This window comes from Pavona decussata, unplaced genomic scaffold (genome assembly GCF_977016875.1).
Source record: "Pavona decussata unplaced genomic scaffold, jaPavDecu1.1 SCAFFOLD_254, whole genome shotgun sequence".
In the NCBI taxonomy this organism is placed as follows: Eukaryota; Metazoa; Cnidaria; class Anthozoa; order Scleractinia; family Agariciidae; genus Pavona; species Pavona decussata.
In genome coordinates, this window is record NW_028145657.1 from 4,437,650 (window position 1) to 4,461,443 (window position 23,794).

General features: G+C 37.4%; 2 protein-coding genes, 1 long non-coding RNA gene and 1 pseudogene across 5 annotated transcripts; 2 read left to right on the top strand and 2 right to left on the bottom strand.

The window, feature by feature from the left end:
• Positions 1-1,574: 1,574 nt before the first annotated feature.
• LOC146456701 (death domain-containing ATP nucleosidase-like) lies at positions 1,575-23,787 on the top strand. Its single transcript, XM_085092725.1, has 6 exons — positions 1,575-1,639; positions 1,740-1,797; positions 19,353-20,027; positions 20,824-21,009; positions 23,334-23,426; positions 23,639-23,787. Exons 3-6 carry the CDS (start codon positions 19,364-19,366, stop codon positions 23,785-23,787), a joined length of 1,092 nt encoding a protein of 363 aa, XP_084948851.1. The 5' UTR covers positions 1,575-1,639; positions 1,740-1,797; positions 19,353-19,363.
• Positions 4,490-10,203, top strand: LOC146456702 (uncharacterized; annotated as a pseudogene). Its single transcript, XR_014858765.1, has 3 exons — positions 4,490-5,705; positions 6,052-7,294; positions 8,174-10,203. The product of XR_014858765.1 is annotated as an uncharacterized LOC146456702 (transcript).
• Positions 8,232-12,006, bottom strand: LOC146456703 (uncharacterized). 2 transcript variants are annotated; one of them, XM_085092924.1, is made up of 4 exons: positions 11,665-12,006; positions 11,474-11,588; positions 10,888-11,022; positions 8,235-10,649 (listed from the first exon to the last, which is right to left on the bottom strand). In XM_085092924.1, the coding sequence occupies exons 1-4, from the start codon at positions 11,730-11,732 to the stop codon at positions 10,539-10,541; spliced, it is 429 nt and encodes a 142-aa protein (XP_084949050.1). In that variant the 5' UTR covers positions 11,733-12,006; the 3' UTR covers positions 8,235-10,538. The 2 variants fall into 2 exon arrangements, with proteins under 2 accessions (XP_084949049.1, XP_084949050.1); XM_085092923.1 differs by having other exon boundaries at positions 8,232-10,649; positions 11,474-12,006.
• On the bottom strand, positions 16,466-18,691 carry LOC146456704 (uncharacterized). The gene is made up of 2 exons (XR_014858701.1): positions 17,577-18,691; positions 16,466-16,899 (listed from the first exon to the last, which is right to left on the bottom strand). It is a non-coding gene; the product is annotated as an uncharacterized LOC146456704 (long non-coding RNA).
• Positions 23,788-23,794: the final 7 nt, after the last annotated feature.

The following is a 23,794-nucleotide window of genomic DNA, read 5'->3' on the forward strand; positions in this document are numbered from 1 at the left end:
TGTGCCGCGCACCTCAGATTGTGAACATAGACGAATGTAGACCCGTTTGCTTGAGCCTTGAAGGCAATCTAGCCTCCGTCAAGCCCCACTTAAGGGGGGACTTAACTAGACTACGAGTAGTCCCCCATTTTTCCTCAGGTATAGTAGGGCGAGCGAAACGCGAGCGCGCGTGAAAATCACCCCACGCGAGAAAAGGCGACACGCGGCGGGGAGAGAGACACGCGCGCTCGCGTTTCGCTCGCCCTACTATCCCTGAGGAAAAATGGCGGACTACTCGTAGTCTAGGACTTAACCTAAATTTGAATGAAATTTGAAGTGGTTTTAAGAAGGGATAGAAGAAAGAAAATGATTTTTGGAACACTAACAGACAGTTAATACCCACGCAAGAGCACCCCAGGTTGCTTGTGGACTAACTTGGTATCCGTCTATTAATTATTAACTACAAATTCTTACTTTAAAACTTCATTAATTCCTCAATATTTCTTATTTCTCTTAATTTTAGCAATCCTTCTAGAAAAACTATCTCGTCCCAAATATACCCAAAAATCACCCCCAAATTCACAAAACACCCAATAACATAGATTTACGGGATGAACATAGAGTTTTTGGATCGCTTAAAACGTGAACGAGATATTTTCATTAAAGCCATGTAAAGTGCGATAAAATGGCGTTTACGTTAAGTCCCCCCTTAAGCCTGGTTCACACTTGCGACATAATGACATAAGAAGGACGTTATGTCGTTATGTTAGCAGTGTGAACATGTAAACATCATGATATATTGGCAACATAACGACATCGACATAACGAGATAGGGAAAAAACTGATCTTTTTTTTATGTCGTTATGTCCATGTCTTTATGTTGCTGTCAAACAAGTGTGAATAACTTCGACATAACGACACCACAAACCACCAATCAGAGAGCAGCAAAAATTGTCGAACCCAGTTCGCCACCAGCACTATTTTCGATAGGCGGCTACTGTGGAGTTGGAAGATATGACGGAGCAACCCTGGTGCGGCTTGTGTAGATGAAGAAGAACTTGCTGAAGCGGTTCAAACTTATCCAATATTGTATGATAAAAGAAGTGTAGATACTCTTCTAACTTCTTCCTGAAATACTGGACGCACCCACTCTTTTCTTCTAGCAATTTTTTTCCCTTTGTTGTCGTCGACGACGACACCTTCGTCCAGAAACAAATTAAATCATCTCAAAGGCAACAAGTGTTTGTTCCGCCACTTTTAAAGTATTCTTTTCACCTAACCTTATGTCTTTATGTCAGTGTTCACATTACCGACATAAGCGATTAAAGGGGGTAGCCTGCCCAGGTATGCGCTAGAAAGAGCGGGAAAGCGAGGCAGGCGCGAAACGAGAGGAGCGCGCTGTAGAGGGAAAAAGGGAAGCCCTCAATGTTCTTCTTCCCTCCCTCATTCTAGAGTCTGTCACACAGGCTAAACCGCGGAGGAGAGAGCAGGATTTAATAGAAAGAAAAAAACTTGGACATCACAGTAAACTTGTAACTAATGTTACGTGCGTGACTTTTGCCGTAGTGACTTGGTGTAAATTTCTATTCCCATGAGACCTTGCGTGGGGGGTGGTACTAATTGCTTGACTTTCGTCTGGAAAGAGGAAATTACAATCCACGTAAGTTAGTTAAGTTTGCTTGTTATTTACGATGTAAGTTGTCATTCAAAGGTTTGTTTAGGAACAGCGAAGGCTGAAATCACTTTTTTGTGTCTTCTAGGTTTTCGTCACAGTGGATCGAAGCTCCCTTGACTTGAGATTGGTTACCGTATCTAACGGTAAGCTTATGTAGGATACTACGCCATTAATAATATATAGGGTATCGGAATTCCAGATGACATATATCGGCTGTTTTCTCCTTTATCTGCTGCATCAGAGAGTTTAACTGATAACACTGTGTTTGATTTAGCGTGCGGGCCCGTGAAAACATGAAGCTCGAGAAAGACTAGAATTGCTGTTCGGAAACTTTCGCTTTCGCCTCGCTCTCGCTTGCCTTGGCAGTAAAAGAATGCCTTGTAACTCATCTGTGTAAATGCAACCACGGCTATGGCAAAATGTGTCACAATTCTATCATACATGATAACTTTATATTGTTGAAGTTTCAGGAAAAAATGAGCTCTAATTTGAAAATTCCTATCAATCAATCAATCACTTCCTGTTTAAATCATCCGCATAAAAATGTGCTTACATAAGCGTAACTACAAATTCTCTTTGATTTTTCAATTCGTAAATTGTTCATGCACAATGAACGAGTTATCGGGTAGTCAAATCGATAAAAATTGATATCGGAAAATCATTTATCTATCGATAAATTGAAATTAAACGATATCGACTTTATCGTCAATCGATAAAATTCGATACTCACACGCCGACGAAGTGTTAATGTTATTGATTGTATTGGATTCATCGATCGTTATTGAATCGATAAAAATTATCCTGTTTCCGTTGAGGGAGTGTTTGATTGTGACTCTTTAAATTTTTTCTTAAAGTTTAGATTTTAAGGTGGTACTGGAGGCTAATTTTCGCATTTTTGTCACATATCTACATGAATCATATTTGTTGAAATACTTGTTCAATTTTTATCATATTTTCACATGTAAAATTTTTATGTATGTAGTTCCCTCAAAAAACATTTTCAATATAAAAGAATGAAAGGAATTTGTGAAATTTGAGCTCTCAATGGGCGTGGTTGATATCTTCCCAATTCGTGTTTTCGAATGTAGCTTAAAGAGAATTCATTCCACTAATTTAAGCTTGGGCCATCTGACACATATCATTAAAATCTAAACTTTGGTAGGAGTACGTCACAGAAAAGTCAAATGGAAACGAATTACCACTATAAATGTCATCAAGGCACCCTTACGAAATAGGCAATGAGGCTATGAGTGTCGCATTCGCAGCCATCTGACGTACTCGCACAAAAATTTTCCTTCACTAATGTAGTTTACGTCTGCCAAGTTTCTAGTCCATGCTATAAATCAATGAAGAGATATTGCACTGATCCAACTTCCACCTTTCTATCAACATGTATTTTTTTCTCAAAATTGCGCTGGAATCGTCAAAAAATCAGCTCGAAAGCTTTCGTCGGCTTGGATTCAATGGCAGCCATGTTTTTTTACGCCTGTAATAACAGTTTACAGCGGTGAATCATCAAAAACGGTCCTTTTTAGGCCCTTTCTTTCCTTTTACGGGGTGCTATTTTTCCCGCGAAACCAATCAGGAGAAGCGATGATAAACAATGACACCTCTGCATAGCAACGGCACCCGCAACAGAACCCCAACGTTGAATCAAACAGGCAAACATGTGTGATCGAAGAAGCTGGTTTTTTAGAGGAAATATACGTTTAAAAAAAGGGAAAAGTATAAGTGATGCCGCCGAGAAAGCGGTTACACACTATGAAGGAGAAGTCCGAAAAGGCTAACAAAGCTTGTGGTTCAGGATCACAGTCGAGGATAGGGCTAGATTTTGATAAGTTGAGGGAAGCTGGCTGGAGAATCACGCATTTCTCTCCTGTTTTCTCCTGGCTTCGAGATCGCCGTTAGACTGCGAGCAGTCTCTGTCTTCTCCTAATTTTTGGAGCGCGCATCTAGCGCACGATAGATCTAGCGAGCGGCGAAGCCGCATAATTTTACCGTCACTTTTTGTGCGTGATATGAGGGGGGAAAGTACGGCTGCTTGCAGTCATAGATCGCCGTTCGTTGGATTACGCAAGGTGACCCGTATCCGTTCGGCGTTCCAGCAAACCTGAAAGAAAAATATTGGAATAGCGTGTGCTGTTGGGTAGTTGGCTAGGTGGTGAAAATAAGAAATAGCGTTTATTTGTAAAATTATCGCGCCAAGAAGCGAATTGCGATATTACTACAAAAAATATTTTCATGTAATAGACTGCTGAGATGTTCAAATTACCGGTTTTGAGGAAATTTCCGGCGTCAAAAGCGTCCATGTTTCCATTTCTAAATTGTCACCACTGAGTTGATCGCGAAAGATGATGTCTTTAGCGAAGACAATAATTTTATTTCATCCATCTAGAGATCCAGAACGGTCACATCTTTCACATAAAAGAGAGCACTATTGACAGATCTCTCAACATCATACTCTTTGGGGAATTGTACACAAAGACAACACAAGGATTTTCGCAGTAGGCAGTCCGTGTTTTTTTCCGCGAAAGACCCCGTAGAAACCAAACTTCTCTCGCTTATTACTCGTGAACGCTTCAGTCTTGATCTCTGAAATTTGGCGTACATGTCCCATTTTAAGTAATCTCCCTTATGTTTAAAAAAGGTCATGATCCAAAAGATCCGATTTAGCCTCCAGTACCACCTTAAAGGCGGCAATGAAATGATTTGTTGACAAACACTGTACATGAGAGACCAAAGAGACTGCATTATGATTTTCTTCCTGATTTTATTGTTCGATTAAGGTATCTGCCCCAGCAAAATGGGCTCATTTTGAGAAACAAAATAAAATATTTCTGTTGGGGTTGTCTTATTTTAAATTGCTTGTGGTGTTTCTTTGTGCTAACAAGTACGCAGAAATGTAAAGATTATGCAGGTGCAGGCACCCCACAGGGTGTGGGGAGTTAATTATTAAACCGAAGGAAATTGCGAACTTTCTATGTTTCTCCACAGATATTTAAGATAATGCCAGAAATAAAATAGAATTATTTTTATTTTATTATATTGCACTGATATAGTTTCGGGTCCCGTTTGAAATGACACATTTCCCATGAAAATCCACGAACTTAAATTTGAACCCATACACTAAAAGTAAAATTTTTTTGGTGAATGCCAATCCACCCTCTGATCGGGCCTGAAACTACGATGGTCCGTCTACTTGTAATGAATCTCTCTGCAGAATATTTTGGGCTCCGCTAGAGTATTTTGGAAGATATTTTATATTTACTGAACACAGTTGAAATCCGAGTACTCAAAATGACTGAAAATGGGGTTGTCAATTTGAAAAAATGGCTTACTTTACATCATTTTGGTCGGTTTCCTTCTCCCTCTGTTGTTTCCGCCATATTGTTTTGTTTTCCCGCTGCTCAAAACAACTGCAGTCTCTTAAAAGTAAAAAAGGACTCTCTCTATCCCCCCTGGGGCCATGTTTGTTTATCCGTTGCTATGTAGCTCAACTTCCGGTAAGCTGCCGCATGCGCATTGACGCACTTTTCTGTCACACCTACCCGAGATAATTCCAAAATGGCTCCGCCGAAGAAGAAACGCAAAATTTCGTCCACTGAGAAAAAAAAGCTAGCGAAAGAGAGAAGGAAAAAAAGCGCATCGAAACAAGGAAAGGGTGTTGGAAGTAGGAAAAAATTTTCATTGCCAGCAAAGTGGCGAGAAGAGAAGCAAACACGGGGCGGTAAGACAAGGCTGCAGTTCTCAAGTCCTGGGAAGACGAAATACACCACTCAAAAGGCGGTGAAGGAGAGCCTTGAGGCGAGGGACATGGAAGAATGCCTCCATGAAAATGATCACAATTGTTTTAGTTCGGATGGAACGAAAAGTGAAGAGTCAGAATACAGGCCCAGTAGTGAAGACGAGCAGATGGACAAATTTGAAGTTCAAGCTGATAAAATGGGGGAAGAGATGGAACATAGGTTGTTTGTCTGCGAGTCAACGCAGCTTATGGAAATGGTGCAGCAAATCAACGAAACATCTAAATGTGGTACTGCCAATTGCAACGGTAAGATTAAATTATTTTGGCCTAGCTGTGCTTTATAACAGAATCTTTGACTTTCACAGGCAGTATGTGCTATTTGTGACAAATGTCGTATGTAAAAGGAACTTGGTATGCAGCGCATTTAGGACATGAAATTTCCTAAAGATATTCTCATATGCCATGAAATTGGTAATGATTTTTGTTTTGAAAGTGAGTGGATAATTTTGGGTTTCTTAGTTTGATTTTTTAACTGTATGCTCACTACAATCAATCTATCTATTTACCTCTTGATAATATACTCCATCTGAATATTTCTTTTGTTTTGGAAACCTTGAAGCCTGTTCTAATTTGCATATTTCTCTCATTGCAGGCATTCTTGTGCTTGCTAAAGTTGAGGCAAATGGTCAGGGAGGAAGTTTAAATGCCACATTCACTTGCAACAGCTGCAGCTTACGTAAAGTGAACTTTCAAGGATCAGCCTTAGTTGAAGGCTCTAAAAGAACAGTTGTTGGTCTTGCCCTTGCTGTCGCCTTTTTTATTTCTGGGCATGGATTTGCTAAATTTGACAAAACACTTAGGCAGTTCCTTGGAATTAGCTGCCTTTCAAAAAATCGCTATTATGATGTCATAAAACTGGTCTATCCTGCAATCACAGACGTCCTGGATGGAATGTGTACTGAAGAGCAAGACCGTATGAAGGCGATTCTACCAGAAGAGATTGGCAGTTGGAAGAAAGCTGTGGTAACATCAGATGGTGTGTGGCATACCAGGGGTCATTTCAGTAAGAATGGTTCATTCATCATAAAGAACTGTCTTACTGGTGGTCTCCTCTGATATGGCCACAAATGTATGCGGGGGGGTGATGACATCATTGAAGACGAGTTGTATGCAGGAACTGCTAAGTCTATGGAAGGCGTTTTAGCGGATGAGTGCTATCAGCAGGCTAAAGATGAAGGCTGTGTTATCAACACCCTGTGGCAAGATGGTGATTCCAGCTCTGCCAAATCAGTCATGAAGCACCATCCTGCTGCAAAAGTTTATAAATGTGGGGGTCACGTAGGAAGGGCATTCTCGAACAGTCGGAAAGAAGCAGCTAAAAAGAAGGAGTTTTCTGCAGATATGAAACAGAAGTACAAAGAGAAGTTCCCACTGATCGAGACCGCAAAGTGCAAGTGTACTCGTCACAAGTCAGGCTGTGGATGTTTATCAGATGCCTTTATAAAAGGAGCCCGTATCAATCATTTCTGCGTCCTGCAGCAGTGCAAAGACTCAGAGCAGTACGCTAAGCGTATGAGGGAATTGTCGCAGTACCATGACTGCAGGGATATCCACGAGTGGGAAGGTGGCTCCTGTGACTTCCATAGCCAGCTGGTCTGCACCTGTGGCTCATGTGGTGAGGATGAGGATCTGAATTGTGAAGGAGCTCCATACAGGACCAAATGCCCACTATCCTGTGAGTTTCATTGGCTGTCCTTCAGAATAGAATGTGAGAAAAGAACAGAGGAGGCAGCGTCAGTTATCCATCCAGATTTGGGAAGAGGGCACTCCAACTTCTGTGAAGCCCACTTTACAGTTCTCCCCCAGTTCAGGGCAAAGGATCAACGTCTGAACAGGTAACTTCTCAGACATCAGATTGTTTCATGCATTTTCTCCTAAAGCTAAAGTTCTCAATGGAACAACTATCTATTTTGTTTGACATCAAGTAATAAAGGGTTATAAAGTAACTGGGATACATGCTTTCTGACTGGTCAAAAGCCCATTGTTTATTGTGCTGGTAAATTCAGAGAAAACTGCAAGAAAGAAAGCCGTGGACTTAAAATTATTATTTTATAAAAAGGCAATAGACCACATTCTCTATATGGTTTACCAGCATAAAAAGACACTTGGGAAGTTAGAGCACTCAAAGAGCTTGTAAATTACTCACCTCTGGTTTGTGATTTACAATCTTCTCACAGGTTCCCAACATCCCCCATGGGTTATCACACCAGTAAACCAAATGAAAATACAGTCTATCAGCCCCTTCTTTTCATGATCTGTTAAAAATAATTATTATTTTAATAATATTATTTTTAATAATTATTATAATTAAAATAATTGTTATTTTAAACAGGTCATGAAGAGAAGGGGCTGTCATGTTTAATTGTTTTTTTTTTCGATTTTGAAATATGCAAGCTTTACACATGGCTGGCTGTGCTATTTCTCAAGATATTATATTCATATTACACACTATATGCTTCTCAGAAGTTACCAGTTATGTGTGAAAGGGTGCTAGTAATAGTACACTAGCCATGTGTTTTCCCTATTTCTTTGCTTCAGAATGGCAGTGTGTGGCTCGTAGAAAATCATGGCCATGTTACCAAACAGTGGACTGTTTCCAAACAGAATGTTTTGCTCTGAAATGTCATTTGTACCTCCCCTGCTTAATAAAATTAGGTGTTTACTGGCTGAGACCAACATTACCATTCAAAATGCATCTCCCTCTTCTCTTACAGGCTGCACTACATGTGTTCTACCAATGCTGGATTGTGCTAGGGAAACATGACATGGTGCTTTGATGTTCGAGGGCCAAAATATCACTGGGTGATTGATCTCTACGATCGTCTCAACCTTCCTTTGTTGCCAGCTGTTGTGGAGGCTTTGGAGAAAGCTGTCAGAGAGAGGGCCATTCAACTTCAGAATGAGAAGTCTGACAGAGCAAAGCAAGATAGAGTAAGAATGAAAGTGGCTAGGGCAGAAGATCAAGAGGCTCGCAAGAAGTGGCTGAAACGTCAGGCAATTGAGCACACATATGGCCATGACGAGGATGACGACATAGAGGAACAAGGTCCAAGCAGTGGTGATGACACCCCCGTCACTGTAGTAAGTGGAAGGAGTTGTCGCTGTGGATCAAAAGAACACTCAAGGACATCCCATAGGTCATGTCCCTTGAATAAGAGAAACTAGTCTTGAAAATATCTGTAGTTCTTTTTTCATTAGTCTAGTTTCGAGTCATGCGAGATCATGAGAAAGAAATACTGAAGACAGTATGCTGCAGGAATGTATTTTTTGTGGACTAGTTTTGTGAAAGACAATAATATTGCAAAGAAAGAATAACTTTGTTCATATATTCTTTAATGAATTTTATTTCAGTAAAATTGCATCATAATAGTGTACATCATTTTAATCCCTATGATTGTTCTTGATTTTACAAACTTATAAATAAATACTACTCCGTCGATTTACTGCTTTATTACTGCTACCTATTGTTAAAATATGGTAGCATCATTTCAAGAATAATTTGTTTGTATGCTCTTTATTTTGCAATTTCATAAATAAATATTATGCCATGACTTTACTAGCTTGATGAAAAAAAGTGTCATGACAATTTTTTAAAAATTTTTTTAAAAATAAGTACTAGTGAGCAGCACACGGCAACAAATCTTGTTGACTTGTTTAATTATCCGACCGGTTTCGTGGGATAACTACAGACTTCGTCAGGGATTGAACAAGATAGTTTGGGGAACTTATTTTATACCTAACTTTTACAGTACAAATGACGTTCCACTAGGGTGTGAACAGCAAAAACACCCACAGACATACGTGTAGGATGTTACAAAAATCCTGTCGCCAGGTGTGTAATGTATAATTTTGGGGCTCACGGATTAAATGTTAAATCCTGACGAAGTGTGTAGTTGTCACACGAAACCGGTCGGATAATAAAACAAGTTAACAAGATTCGTTGCTGTGTGCTGCTCACTAGTACTTATTTTTAAAACAACATCAGATTTACACCCCCAAGAAATCCCCAGTGTTGACTCTCACTGTGTAGGGTTTGTGATTGGCTGTTAGATGCATGTTACAAAGATTGGTTGAAATAGTTCAAGAGTTCAGGGTTTTCGTAGTTACACTGTAAAAAAAGACCACATTTTATCCAGTAAGGTCTAACAAACATCCCGCATGCAACAATAGGATTTGATAGAAGGTACTTTCAGAAATTTTTCATTGTAAGGACTTCACTCATGCCCATAGTAACAAGGATGACAGACAGTTATTGAAAATAAAATTTATTTGCTTGTCTGTATTGGTGTATATTGAAAATATTTTTTATAAGACTGCTAATTTGTTTACTCTAAAATTATTGTACAGCTTTGAAAATAATTGATAACTTTGAAATGATAAGATCAGATAAATTACACGATATGTATTATAATATTTTTCTTTGTGCATACAGTGGAACCCCGATAAAACGAAGTGCCAAGGGACCAGGAAAATTAGTTTGTAATCATGGTGGATATAAACATAACCTGTTCCATACATTTTACTATAACTTTGCAAGTTTGGGCTTTTGGATTGTGTTCATTATACCAAGGGACATTGTGACAAAGGGGTTGGTTATATTGGGGTTCCACTGTACATAAATAAAAAATATACATTTCTTAATATGTAAATATATTTTATTTCGAAATCTTAAATTTTGAAAATAACTTTAATCTTACCAATTGATTGTTGTAAATTGTACAAATAAAAAAATCCATTTTTTCAATATTTTTTCTTTGATGATCAGGTCCTACCTAAATTACAGTGAAATCCCATTTTCTTAGACCATATAGAGAAGCAGAATGCAAGCAGTCTCTCTTTTCTCTTATGTTAGTAGAGGGAGCGCAAAATCTACGTCATCACGAGGAGCAAGGGCTACGCGCTGCTCGTAGATTTCGTGCTCCCTCTACTAATATAAGAGAAAAATAGAGACTGAAACAAATATAAATTTGAGAAATTGAGTGTTCTATATATTGGGATACATTTCAATTACAGTAAAGCAATTTCCAAAAGAAGCAATTTTTGGTTAAAGAAATTGGGATATCACTGCAATGTAATTATTTATTTGGTTCTTTTGTTTTTCTTTTCGGTCTTCTTTTGGCCACTTGGGCCACTTGGCTTGGGGGCAGGCCACTTTGCATCGGACAGATCCCCAATGGTGATGTGATATACCTGGAAATGGCATAAAATTAATACCATTTATTGTAAACGCTTACAATTACAAGGTATTCTAATTTATCCTCACTCCACTTTTCAGTAGTGCAGTCAAAACTTTACCTAGACATTTGGGTGGACTGGTGAAAAATAACTTTTTAAACAAGGTACAATCATATGGTCAAGTACGCACTGGATAACAAGGGTTTTGAATCACTTTTTACAAATATACAATACAAAAAGCTTATTAACTTACCCCATCATGGGTGGGGTCTGGCCTCTCAACCAGGCAGCCGGGGATGATTTCCCTCACCACTCTCTTCAGGGTGGGAGGGAAAACATAGGTTGGCTGACAGCCAACCTCCGCCCCAAGGGTACGCCCACTTCCAAACTGCAAGAGAAAACGAAACAATATTAATTGACTGGAGCGATTTTAGAATACTCAGCCACTTATTTACATATCTCTCAACGCTTTGTAGGACAAGACATAAAAAAACAAAAGGAACCATTGCAATTCAATGACAAGCAAATACGTGGGCAGGTATTCTACAGTTCAGCTAAAAAAAAAAGGCTGTTGGTATTATATTGTTCAACAATAAAAGATGTGATCGGTCGATAAAATGTCTAAAGAAGATAAAATGAAGAAAGCTTGTTGATTTCAAGCAAAGATCACACATGCATAAACGACACTAACAATGGCACCATTGTGTTATGCCTCGTGTTACAAAGCATTCCAACACATGTACAGTAAAAGAGGTGGGGCAAAGTGTGTTTTATAATCGCTCCTAATACAAGAAAGGCGAAATGACTGAGAAGAACTACATGCTTGAGTTTCCACTTACCCACAACTTGGCCCACAAATTCCGGTAGAGCCGTGCTCGGCCCGTGTCCGGAGTTTCACTTGGTTTCAGAGTGAACCTTTCCAAAAGGTTCACGAGTCCCTCAGGAACTCTAAATCTGCGTAAAATGCAGGATTTACCGGTCAAAATACTGCAAATAATTAATAAATGCAAGGAAATTTCATCTAACTTACCCATTCTGTGTAAATTCGGCTTTAAAAGCCTCAAAAGCCAGCTCCCTGTTTGCCGCGACAGCCGCCATTTTGATGTTTGCATGGAACAGGACTGATCGGAGTGGAAAACTGCTGCTTAGAATTTCGCATGCTCAATTTTTTCCTAGTAACCGACCCAGACCCTTCCTCGATCGATGGAGTCCATTTCCGGTAAAAATGCGAAACTTTGACAAGGCGTAGAATTTTATACTTGCCATGTACTGGAATAAAACCACATTTTTTTAATATTAGGTGGTATAAGCTACACACAGGCCGAAAATGGCTTGATTCTGAAATACAAAAATTACCCAGGGCAGATACCTTAAGCGGGTTCAATCACAAATGTAAAATATTTTTCCTTTTCTGGCTTCTTGGCTTTAAGGTTGTCGTTAAATTTTCTCTTTTTCCTTTGTTCTGTTGGTTTAGAAACCACGTTTTAACCTAAGAAATATGGGAAACAAGAAGTGATCAATATCAGAAATGATTCAAAAGTATTTGCATGACTGGCCTCCTAGAGCCCGTCACGTGATTAGCCTCCTACGCAGACGTTCATAGGGCTAATCCCATGATGGGCCCTGCGAATGTCTGCGTAGGAGGCTGTCACGCAATCAGATCATATCCGCCTGCGTAGAAGGCTATTGCATATTTATAATTCGATAGTAGAGTTATCGATAAAATTATCATCAGTAATATTATATTTTGATAAAATAAACTAACTACACCTTTTTTAAGGAAAGGATTATAGAGGGTCCCCAATAGGGTTCTTCAATCCCGCCATTCCGGAAAAAATTTTCCCTCAATCCCGTAATCCCGACCGCTGTTTTAGCCCAATCCCGATCCCGGTCAGCTCATAATTTTTTTCACACCCCTAATCTCGACGAAAAAAGGCATTTTCAGTTGGATGTAATTCCCACTGCTAATCTGATCTTTGTACTGGTCTTTGGTCACGCGAGAAATATTAGTTGTAACATTATTTCTTCTATTTCTTTCCATCATAACGACGATATCGTTCATTTAAGACGTTTTTAAAGTTTCTCGCGAGTCACGTCAGTCAATAAGTCGTTTGCAATTCCTTTTTAGAGCTTGTTCTTTTTCTTTGTTTTTTTTTTTTTCTTCCTTTTTTCTCACAACTGAATGGTGAGGGCGTCCTTTCCTATCACGTTGATTCTTGGAAAACTTTGCTGTCATCAAACTCTGAAGAGCATTGCTACTCACCTACCACAACGTGAGACCGCAACAAATATTTGAAAAGGGGATAGGCCAAACACAACTCCCGCTGGCTGCTTAATGTACCTTTTAAGTGCTTTCCTGAGTACGTCTCTGAGAGATTTTTGTTTTCGATCAAAATGTGGTGAGGTCTCTCTGTTGACCTTTTGATTTTGATCATGAAGGAAATTACTCAAATTTACCGAATGGAGGTTTTCTTAGGTCCTTATCATTCGGAGCCGTTTGAATTAGTTCCTTTATGCCGTTGTGTACTGTGGCAATTGTTTAGGCAATTGTTGTGTACTGTTGCGTTCTGTGGCAAGTGTTTAAGCTTATCGGTTCAAGTTAAATGCAAGGTCTCAGGGAACACAAATAAATTTTATCTGTAAAGAAACAGTACCTGCAATTTTATTATCTTGTACAGGACGGTGACAAGTAGATTTTCATTTTCCATTTTCGACAACGGACTTCCCGGATCTCGTTTTTTTATAGTAACATTTCCCGCATTCCGCTTCGTAAAATCGTAAAATCTCTGGTCCCATCCATAATTCTAATCCCGAATATCGTCGCTCTTTTCCGCTTAAATCCCGAATCCCGTCCTTTAAAAAAGCCAAATCCCGCATCCCGAAAAACCTACTGGGGACCCTCATTATACAAAGAGTTGTAAAACTCATTAGTCTTACTTGTTTCGCTTTCAAATCTAGAGTCTCGGCCAATTTTTCCGCCAACTATGGGCTTGCATGGCCATTAGTCCCTTGAAAGGCTTGCCTCAATCCTGACAACTGATACTCAAAAATCACAAAAATCTTTCCCTTTAAAGACTGGGTGAAAGAGCAACGAGCGTGCGATTGAGTTACATCAGCAAATAAATAAAACAGTGGAATAATCAACCAGGGATCTATATCGGATTTCAAATACATTAACACACGCTAAGTAATACTAGAAGTTTGTAGAAAAGATAAAGCAATTTTTATCGTTTAACGAACAGGGAAGTTGTTAGAAGTGTCTCTGCGAGCTCTTTAATATCTTTTGGCGTTTCCGTTTCGAAAATTGGAATGATAATTCAGTTTCAATAAAATCCATATTAATCGATAAAATCGAAAGCTTCCTATGAGAAAAATGTGAATAACCACGAAGGCAGTATAAATGCGAACAAAAATTTATAAGAGAGTTAATTAGAAAGTCCAAGAAAGGGAATTGAACCAGGAACTATACATACATGTAGATTTTATTGCATGAACTTTGAGTCTGTGGGAAGAAGACTGTCGACATTTCAAACTCTATTTTGCTGACCGAGAGGAAAGTCTGGGTCTGATTTTGGCCCATGCAGCACAATCACTGGCTGTCATAAAAGCAAAACATCCATTTTTTTTTTCTGAAAAGTTGTGCAATTAACATGTATTCCTAAGATAAGAAATGCACCTTAACTTTAAGGAGGCGGTTTTAGGAGAATTGAAACAAAAGACAGCTTTCAATCGCCATTACACCTTGGCATTAACGAAATCTATGGAAACAATTGCGGCTTTAAGGAGGGTGCCTACTATAGTTACTGCGCATACATTCTGGGCATCTCAAGATACTTGGGTTTTCTATGCATATGGGTGGTGCCTATTAAAGGACCCTTAGTCAGCCTCCGCCATTTTCAATGCCATCGAAATTATTGATATTGCATGGTGAAGCGAAATCTTATTGCTTTACTGTAAGTTGTGTTCCTGAAAGTATGTTTCATTATCTTTAGTAGTTTCACAGTGATTTCGTTCATTTCGACATGCTCCAAATAAAATATAATGGCCAAACTCTCGCATATAAACAAAAACAAAGTTGTGGCTGACTAGGGCCCTTTAACACAGGAATATTTTAAAACTATACGAAGAAAGCAGAACTTAGCAAATGCTTTTGATATCTGTAAAGAAAATTGGGAGAAACCATGCATTTTTCATAGATAACTAAGCTTCAATTTAGTAAAAATCCCATACATTGCTTTATATTTATATTTTGGTGCTTTTTAGAGATATTATAATGCTTATTATCTCTGAAAAATGCATGGCTACCCCCTATTTTAATAGGCCTTGCTAAGAACTGCTTTTCCCGCATAGTCATAAACTGCACAAAAATACTTCAGTATTTGTAGGCACCATCCTTAATTGAGTGCTGTTTAGAGTTAGGTGCAGAGAAGAGGGAAGCCCTAGTGCATCAAGTGTCCATGACATAATTGACAAAATGTATACATGTAAAGATGATATGAAAGGTATTAATTATTAAAATTTGGTTATGTTGATGTAGCTCAATATGAAAATGTTTTTCCCATATTAGCTTTAAAAAAAACAAAAACCATAAGTTTTTCAAGGCTCCATTGACCATGGTAAAATGGCAACATGACAATAATTTGTCATCTTGGGATAATTACTCATCCATCTTCACCTTTCATGCTAATTTGGGTGATGAAGATGGATATATTTTTAATCAAACTGGTGTGGGAAATGTAAAGAAGTTACCAGTAATTGACTGTGTTTGAGTGTTTCATGCCTTGCTAAAGAAGTGACCAAATTTTATATGAGAGCCAGTCAAGTATTTTGCTTAAAATGTTTGAATTTTCCCCAACATTGGATCAGCCCTTACGAAAATAGTGCCTATTTTATATCTATTTTATATGTATTTTTTAAGCTATTTTTTTCCTATTTTTTTTTGTATTTTTTCTCTATTTTCAAGACTATTTTAAAGTTATTTTTTACCTATTTTAAACCTATTATTTTGAAACAAAAAATAGCAAAAAAATAGACCAACCAGCAAGTCATAACTACCTAAAAGATAGCTTTAAAATAGCTTTAAAATAGCTATAAAATAGAGAAAAATGTGTATGCAATTTGAAATGTTGATTATAAAATAGGCTTAAAATAGTCATAAAACAGGGATAAAATAGTGGAAAAAACTGGGAAAATAGGATTTAAATAGGTTTAAAATAGACATAAAACAGGGATAAAATAGGAAAAAAAACTTGGAAAATAGGATTTAAATATGTTTAAAATAGACATAAAACAGGGATAAAATAGGAAAAAAACTTGAAAAATAGGATATAAATAGGTTTAAAATAGACATAAAACAGGGATAAAATACCAAAAAATAGGTTTAAAATAGGGCAATAAAATAGCTATAAAATAGGTTGAAAGTAGGTGACAGTTCAAACTGTATCTAGCTCCTCAGCCTAGATTTTCTAAAGGAGGTGTGCTTTAGTTGTAGTATTGGTCAATATTACATATCATAAATTTAATGATCAATAAATGATAGTCCTCATCTACCTACATATGTATATCTGGATGGTTAATAACATGCATTGCACACTATATGAATTTGTCATTCAAACCGTATACCACAGCCAGCTTGAGCTACAAACGTTATGAGTAACAGCAGGACAATTTCACAATGAACTTCTCTGGAAAGAAACATTCAGAACATGGCTTTGTCTAGAATTGTGTTAAGGTTTAAGGGGAAGTGCTAATAAGAAAGATGATTGGATTGATAAAAAAGATTGCACCTTTGCCATTTTCAACTGTGATATCAAGCAATGACCAATACTGCATTAGGCAAGTTAAAAATATTTTATTTGGTAATTGTTCCTGAGTTGTAGCAGCATAACTCACGATTCATAACAAAATCGAATCAGTAATAATCATAGCTTGGTAACGTGCATTTGATCTCCAGTGAAATTATATTTTTTATTGTACTGACTGTCCAGAAAATCGACCCGCCGGACTTCTCTTAGCCAGCGGGATTCAAAGCTCTTGCATGAAATCAAGGCAATTGGTCAGCTGGTCCAAGATGGCAACTAAACCCAAATCACACAGCGTTTACATGTAGAAAGATTTAAAAGCGACATGAAAAGTATGCATTCTCCTAACGTCAAATGCAATAACAGATAAGAGTCTGGCAGTCATAAATGACTTAGCTCATATTTATCAGGATTTTTTCTGACTTGACTCTGAAGCTGCAGTCTCGAGTATTGGCCTTCACAATCTGTAGTAAAACAGAAAATTGTGCACTATATGAGTCAGTTTGTCTTATTGATCTATGCTGTTAGTATGATTTTTGACACATATTGCAGTGAGCTTTTCTCCCGTAACAATGATGAGTAAATTAAAAATATGAGGGTATACAGAATTTAACTCATGGTGCTAAAAAAGTATAGTGTATTATTGAGCATGTAAAAAATAATACTTATACATGTACTCCATGAAGTTAATCATGCAACTTGAATCAAAATCAAGATTAGACGAACAAGTCTTCAGCTTATACCAAGACATTATATTAATCTGGCTACAAAGTACTCCTTAAAAACGTTTGTGAAGGCTATAAATATTATGGAAAATCCAGTTCAGATTTGGCTTTGCAGTGTACGGAATGTCATAGAATCTAAAGCATGTGGCATGATCAGAGGTTGGAGGAAATATGTATAGTTTGTAATTGTAATGTGAATCTCAACTGTTATTGAAGCCAGTTATGGTTTATTCTTTTCAGTGGAGCAGTATATTAAAAATAAATACGGAATGTCTACCTCAACAATCTAGAATTGGGATCGAGCCATAAAATTTCAAGAAGCACATCTATTCATTCCAAGCAGACTATATTTATTTATAAAATCACACATTTTCATGCAGTTTCTCATCAAAATTATTAACTAAATCAAAGCATACCTGTTTCTTAAAGTAGTCATCCACATTATGCTGCTTGAAGACATCATTTTTAGCTTAACAGAAGTAAAAAAACAGGGGAAAGATGCCTGTAAAATGAATCCCGCTTAAAATCTGAAATGAAACGGTTTTTCTGCGAGCCTGCAGTGGCATGGCTGCTGACCAAAATAGCTTTGTTCATGCCCAGTCTTCCCAGTCTGACTGAAATCCAAGATGGCTGCCATTGTTGCTGTGCAGTGACTCCACCGTTCTTTTGCCCGTTGTAAAAAGCTAGCCAGCATTGTACTTGAACGATTTATGATTCAAAACTTGCTGATCTTTTTGGCATTAAATGACCTCGAGATTAATTGAAGGTAATAGTGGTTTTCACAAATGCATTTCAGTGTCTTAATTAGTTGCCCATTTATGTGTGCATGGTTCAGAAAACTTACAAGAAAGAAGCTGTGAATTATGAATTCAAGTGTATAGTGGAAGTTCTGCTTTGTGTGAGTACAAAACAGCTGCCTCAAAATTACATTTTTTGATACATTGTAAGCCAAGCTTGAATTGCTGAATAAAATAGGGAAAGAATATGGTGGGTTAACCATGCACAGGAAAAAAAACAGTATTAAAATAGACTATTTTATACATATTTTGCAATGGAATAGAATCTACCTCCAAAAATAGGAATAAAATAGTATTTTAAATCTATTTTGCCATTTGTTCAAGGTTGTCATGGATAAAATAGGATTATGATAGCCTATTTTTTTCATATTTTCCAAAGGAGCTGGCCATAGTCAACCCTATGTGCAGAAAAATAGAAATAAAACAGTCTAATTTATCACTATTTTACTGAGCAACAGTGATGTTTCAAATTAAAATAGGATTAAAATAGCCTGTTGAACAAGCTATTTTTCAGCTTGTTATGAAAAAATAGAAATAAAATACACCACCTGGTCCAATCTTGCTTTAAAATAGGTTTAAAATAGAAGTAAAACTCAAATAAAATAGATGGTCTATTTTCCTTATCAGGTAAAATAGAAATAAAATATAATAAAGTGTGAATAAAATAGTATAAAAATAGGTGTGATAGGATTAAAATAGCCATAAAATAGAAATAAAATAGGACTGTTTTTGCAAGGGAGCCTTGTAAGAATGACGCCTTTCTTCCGTTTACCCACTTAAGGTCAGGTGTTTAAGTTTGGTTGTCCTTTCTTTCACCAATAAATTTTCTAGTTCCTTGATCATAGCATGATGAAAGCTGGTATGTGTAAAGACTCATGCTCTATTCCCTCCTGTGTAACAAACAGTGAAAATGGTTGTAATTTACAGAATACATCATCATATATACAGAGCCTTCAATGGAACAACACAATAAATGCCTTGTTGGGTAACTTAAAATTAGCTATTTATTATCTTTTCTATTCTATTTGTAAATTATTCTGTGTGGCAAGATAATAAAAATAAAAGTAAAAAAAAATACATGTAGACTGTTGATTTCCAAGTTGACACTTACCCTAACCTTTCTTATCATCAGTTTGCCATTTTGCCACTTTGTGTTTTAAACATGCCCTGGTGAAGGAATATTATTCTAATATGTCCCAATCTCAACTGCCACTCAAACATGTAGAATCAAGTGTGCCAGAACTTGAACCTGGTGGAATACATAAATTATACCAGTGAACCCAGCTCATTTGCTTTGGTCTTGAAATAGTTCAAGTGTTTCAGGGGGCATTGTTATTATCTCAATTAAGATCGTAATTATTTATTTTCTGACCTCCATTGTTGGTTTTTGATCAGGGTTCATTGCAATGTCAGGAGCAACAGAGAGTAGCGCAGGTAGCTGTCCAAAAGATGCCTCCATTGCCCCACCTCCTCTCAGCCTTAAACTGTCAAAGTTGAGCGATTTACCAAATAAGTGCAAACACTGGAGTGATGTTCAGCTGCCGGTAGACATTCTATTGTTGACAGTGGAGGACTGTGAGTTCCTGGCATGTTTGGCACACATGAAAAACTCCTTCAAAAGTTATCACATAGACCCCGGTTATGTGTACTTTGGAAAAACGGTTGATGATGAAGATGAGCCCTTGAAGATTGCTCTGATGAAGTGTACTGAAGGTGATGATGATCCAGGTGGATCTCAAACTGTTGTTAGAAATGCAGTGATGCAGCTGAGACCCAAGGCCATTTATTCTGTTGGCTGTTGTAGTGGTCTGAACAAAGATAAAACCCAGCTAGGTGATGTGGTGGTGTCCTCTAAACTCACAACTAAAACCCTCAGAACTCCAGTGGGCAGAGGTATTGGCAACCTTGCAAAACACGCAGCTGATGGCTGGAAACCACCAATAGAAAGTCCAGAACCTCGAAAAGTAAATGTGCACTGTGGTGAGATTTTGAGTGGCACAGACCAGAAAACTACTGAGCGGGTTCAAGAGATGCACCCAAATACGGTTGCTATTGAAATGGAAGGGAAAGGTGAGATTTAAGATTAAACAATTTAGAAGTGCTAAAGTGGTATAAAATTGCGAAAGTTTCAGCAGTGAACTTACTTTTAAGGTTTGGATAGCAATTATAACTTACTTTTACTAAATTAAAACAAGCCCATCAACTTGTGGTTACCATGGGAAGGTCATGTTAAGTGAACAACCACACAAAATATTTTTACATGTAGAAAACGTTACAAAATTTGTTGGCTTTATCTACTGTGCAAAAAATACCCCATCACTATAATCCTCAAAGTCAGCACAGGTACTGTATGAATCCCCCACCCCTTTTCCCCCAGGATGAATAGGTTTATTACCAATCCAGTCATGAAAGAGCTTAATTTTACACTTAAGATGGCTATACCAATTACTTTTAGTAGAAATTTGAAATGTTAAAAGACTTGTGTTGCCATTTAATAGAAACCCAATAGCTAATGAACGGTCAGGGTTTGTCCATGCATGCTTTCTTTTTCACAACATCTTAAGCTAAGAGTGCATAAATGAGATGGTCTCTTGTAAATGAATTTTAATTTGCAGTTCAAGTATTGTGTATTTCTCATATGTATTTCCATCTCTTTGCCTCTGTCATATTACAGATTCACAAAATGAACAGTTCCCAATGGTTAGAGCACTGCAGTGACGTCAAAGAAGTCATGACTTCGAATCCTGTTCAAGCCTAAATTTTTGTTCAGGCTTTCTTTTCACTGAGCTGCTTAAATTGCGGTAATTGTCTTTTATTTATTAATTGAATGGTTTTAACATTCTTTTTTATTATTATTCCTTTCTAGGTATTTTTAAAGCAGCTCATGACCTGAAAATTGAATGGGCGATCGTTAAAGGTGTTTGTGATTTTTTTGGTGCTAGCAGAACCCCAGATGAGTCCTGGAAGTCTTTTGCTTGTATGATGGCAGCCTCTGTTGTTTTTAACATGCTGAACGACCCCACTGTTTTTAAAGACTGGCCTCACTACCAAGGTATGTAACAATCCTACTGTAGTAAATTCTTGTAACATTTCTGTTTAGAGGGCAGATACATGTATATGTTGGTATTGACAGGAACTCGGGAAGATTTATATTCAGGAATAAATTAAGACATGTTGACCCCGTTCATACTCAGATCACTTTATTAATAATAGCTAGATACAAGATCAGTACTGGCATCACTTTATTACTCTTCCAAGCGTTCATACTACTGGCTTTGAAGGAGTTACCAATTAAAGAGATTAATTTTAAGCCATTGAAGAAGAACTAGAGTTGCTTTCCAGATGTAGAATGGCGGACGCTGTTTTATATTGTCAAATCAATGGTTCAGTTTGCATGAAAGAGGTAGAAGAACAGGAAAAATCAAAACAAGTTCCAGGAAAAATTGAAAGAAAATCTTATAAAATTAAATTTGCCCTGACGAAAACGTGTCCTTAGGTTCTTTACTCAGCTCAAACGTGTGTCCTCACTTGTGAAGAGGTAAACACTTCTTTGTTTATATACATTTTCATTGGCTCAAACACAAAAGAAGGAAAAAGTGCTATAATAAATTTGTTTTCAATAGCCCTTTTCACGGTTAACTCTGCTCATTTGAATTACAATGAAATCTAGCATGTATGTGAGGCAATTTCGGGCTATTTTGTAGTTTTAGCCCGAAATTGCCTCACATCCACGTTGGATAACATTGTAATGCAAATGAGAAAAATTAACCGTGAAAATGGCTATTAAACTGAAAATTGGAATGAAAGATACATCCAAAGTTTCAACTTTCGCTATGTTTTAGATAGTGTCAAAACAAAACCTGTGCGGAAAGACATTACCTGGCTCAGATATTCGGAATAAATATTGTGAAAAAAAGAGCGTTTTCTTTAGCGAAAGGTCAACTTTCGTAACGCTTAAAAAACTAATCCCTGTTGTTTTCGAGGGGTAAATACGTTTTTAAAAGTGCAAAAAAGGCCAGCTAGGATTTTCGGCAAACCAACAGCAGGTCATATCTCGGAGAATAATTTTCCATTCATACAAAAATTGTCGGCCGTTTGACTTTTCTCCTAAAGAATCTGAAGAGATCAAACTGTGTTATCTTGCACCAATTTACCTTTATGGGGGAATGAAGAAAACTAAAATTTTAAAGACACTTGTTTTTGTGAGGCGGTCTCTAGTGGTGATTTGGGCTTTCTGAGCTTACTGCCTTAAAAATCTTTCTCCAAAACGGACATTACAGAGATTGCACTCCTTCTTCTCTTCTTCTTCTCCCTCTGACGACTCTAAAATGAGTGTAGTTAAAACATGGGAAAAACGGTTCACGTAAAAGGTCAATTTGAGTCATTCTCCTATTCCAAAGTTAACCCCTCCCCTCCAACCCCATCAAAAATACTGCTCACACCATTTTCAATTATATTATTTCCAATTCGATGAACTCATAGTGGAAACTCGATCAACAGGATCGATGTAATGCTTGCTACGTCGGTGCATAGTTCATTGAGGGACTTCTTATGGATTTGCTATCTTAAAAGTTGATAACAATGGCGCTGCAGTTTATGTTGGAAGAACAATTCTTTGTTTTAACGTGCACACTACAGCTGAATATCTTAACAGGATTTTTTCTATTGGTTAGTTGCTCCAACACATTTCAAAATCTGATGTGGTTTGTGCATACAACAAAGAGGCCCGTCTGGCTTCATAACCATTGCCTTTTTGTAACTATGGTCAGCGAAACCTTTGCATATCCTCTGAGACAGATCAGACCCCCTTAAATCCACATGTCATACGTTAATTTTTACACTTGCTACAAGTTGACTTCCTATGACTAGACTCCGTGAAAATGGACTTTGGAAAAGTCTTGTTAATTTGAAACTCTTTGCTTTAAGTTATTACGTTTTCATTAACATTTCTGATTAGTGTTAAGACTTTATTCCATCAATTTTGTACGTTATTGTGTAACTGACGATGGCTGAAGTGACCGCCGAAATGTATCTTCTAAACTAAAAAGTTTTGCGGTGTCTCTTCAAAATGTTGGAAAGATTTCCGCACAAACATCCCATACTGATTAATTTTACATGCTCCACTGTCACACTATTGAATAGAAGTGAATAGAGTTTGAGTCGCAAAATTTATGTATAATTAATGTATGGGGTTGTGTGGCAATCTTTGCGAAATTTTCACCACTCACCTGCTATCAAAACTTCTGTAAAATCGCTTTAGAACGGCAGGAGAATCAGCATCAACAACTAACCAGCCAAAACAGACCGGTCCACTCGCTTATTGTTCTTCAAAAAATCGAAAGTTTTGTTATTTTTATTTTGATATTTCTGACACAGGTGCAACATCAAACCAGGAGCAATTAACCAGTGGCAAAAAACGAAAGTTACCTTGTTCAGATTTGGAGGATTCTAAACGAAGAAAAGAGTCAGGTAAGTTTGATTTCTAAGAACAATATTAGGGTAACGATTTTAGTCGGATAAAAATATATTATAGAATACAGAGTGAGGTTTAGGTATAGTTGTTTTATTTTCTTAAATTGGCTTTTCCATTGCAGAGTTAATGATTTCTTATGTTGTTGTTATTAAATTAACCAAATTCACGTCCAATCCAATATCTTTTTTTTTTCCTTTTTTCTCTACAGATTCAATGTGGCTCGAGGAGTGCCAAAGGCAGATATGTTCAATGTATGACTCCAGAAACAAAGTGAAAATCATTCCATGGGACCAAGGCTCTGGCGTTCATATTGATGATATTCCCACCCAGCTATCTGGACTGGCTGGACTGGATTAGTCTGGTT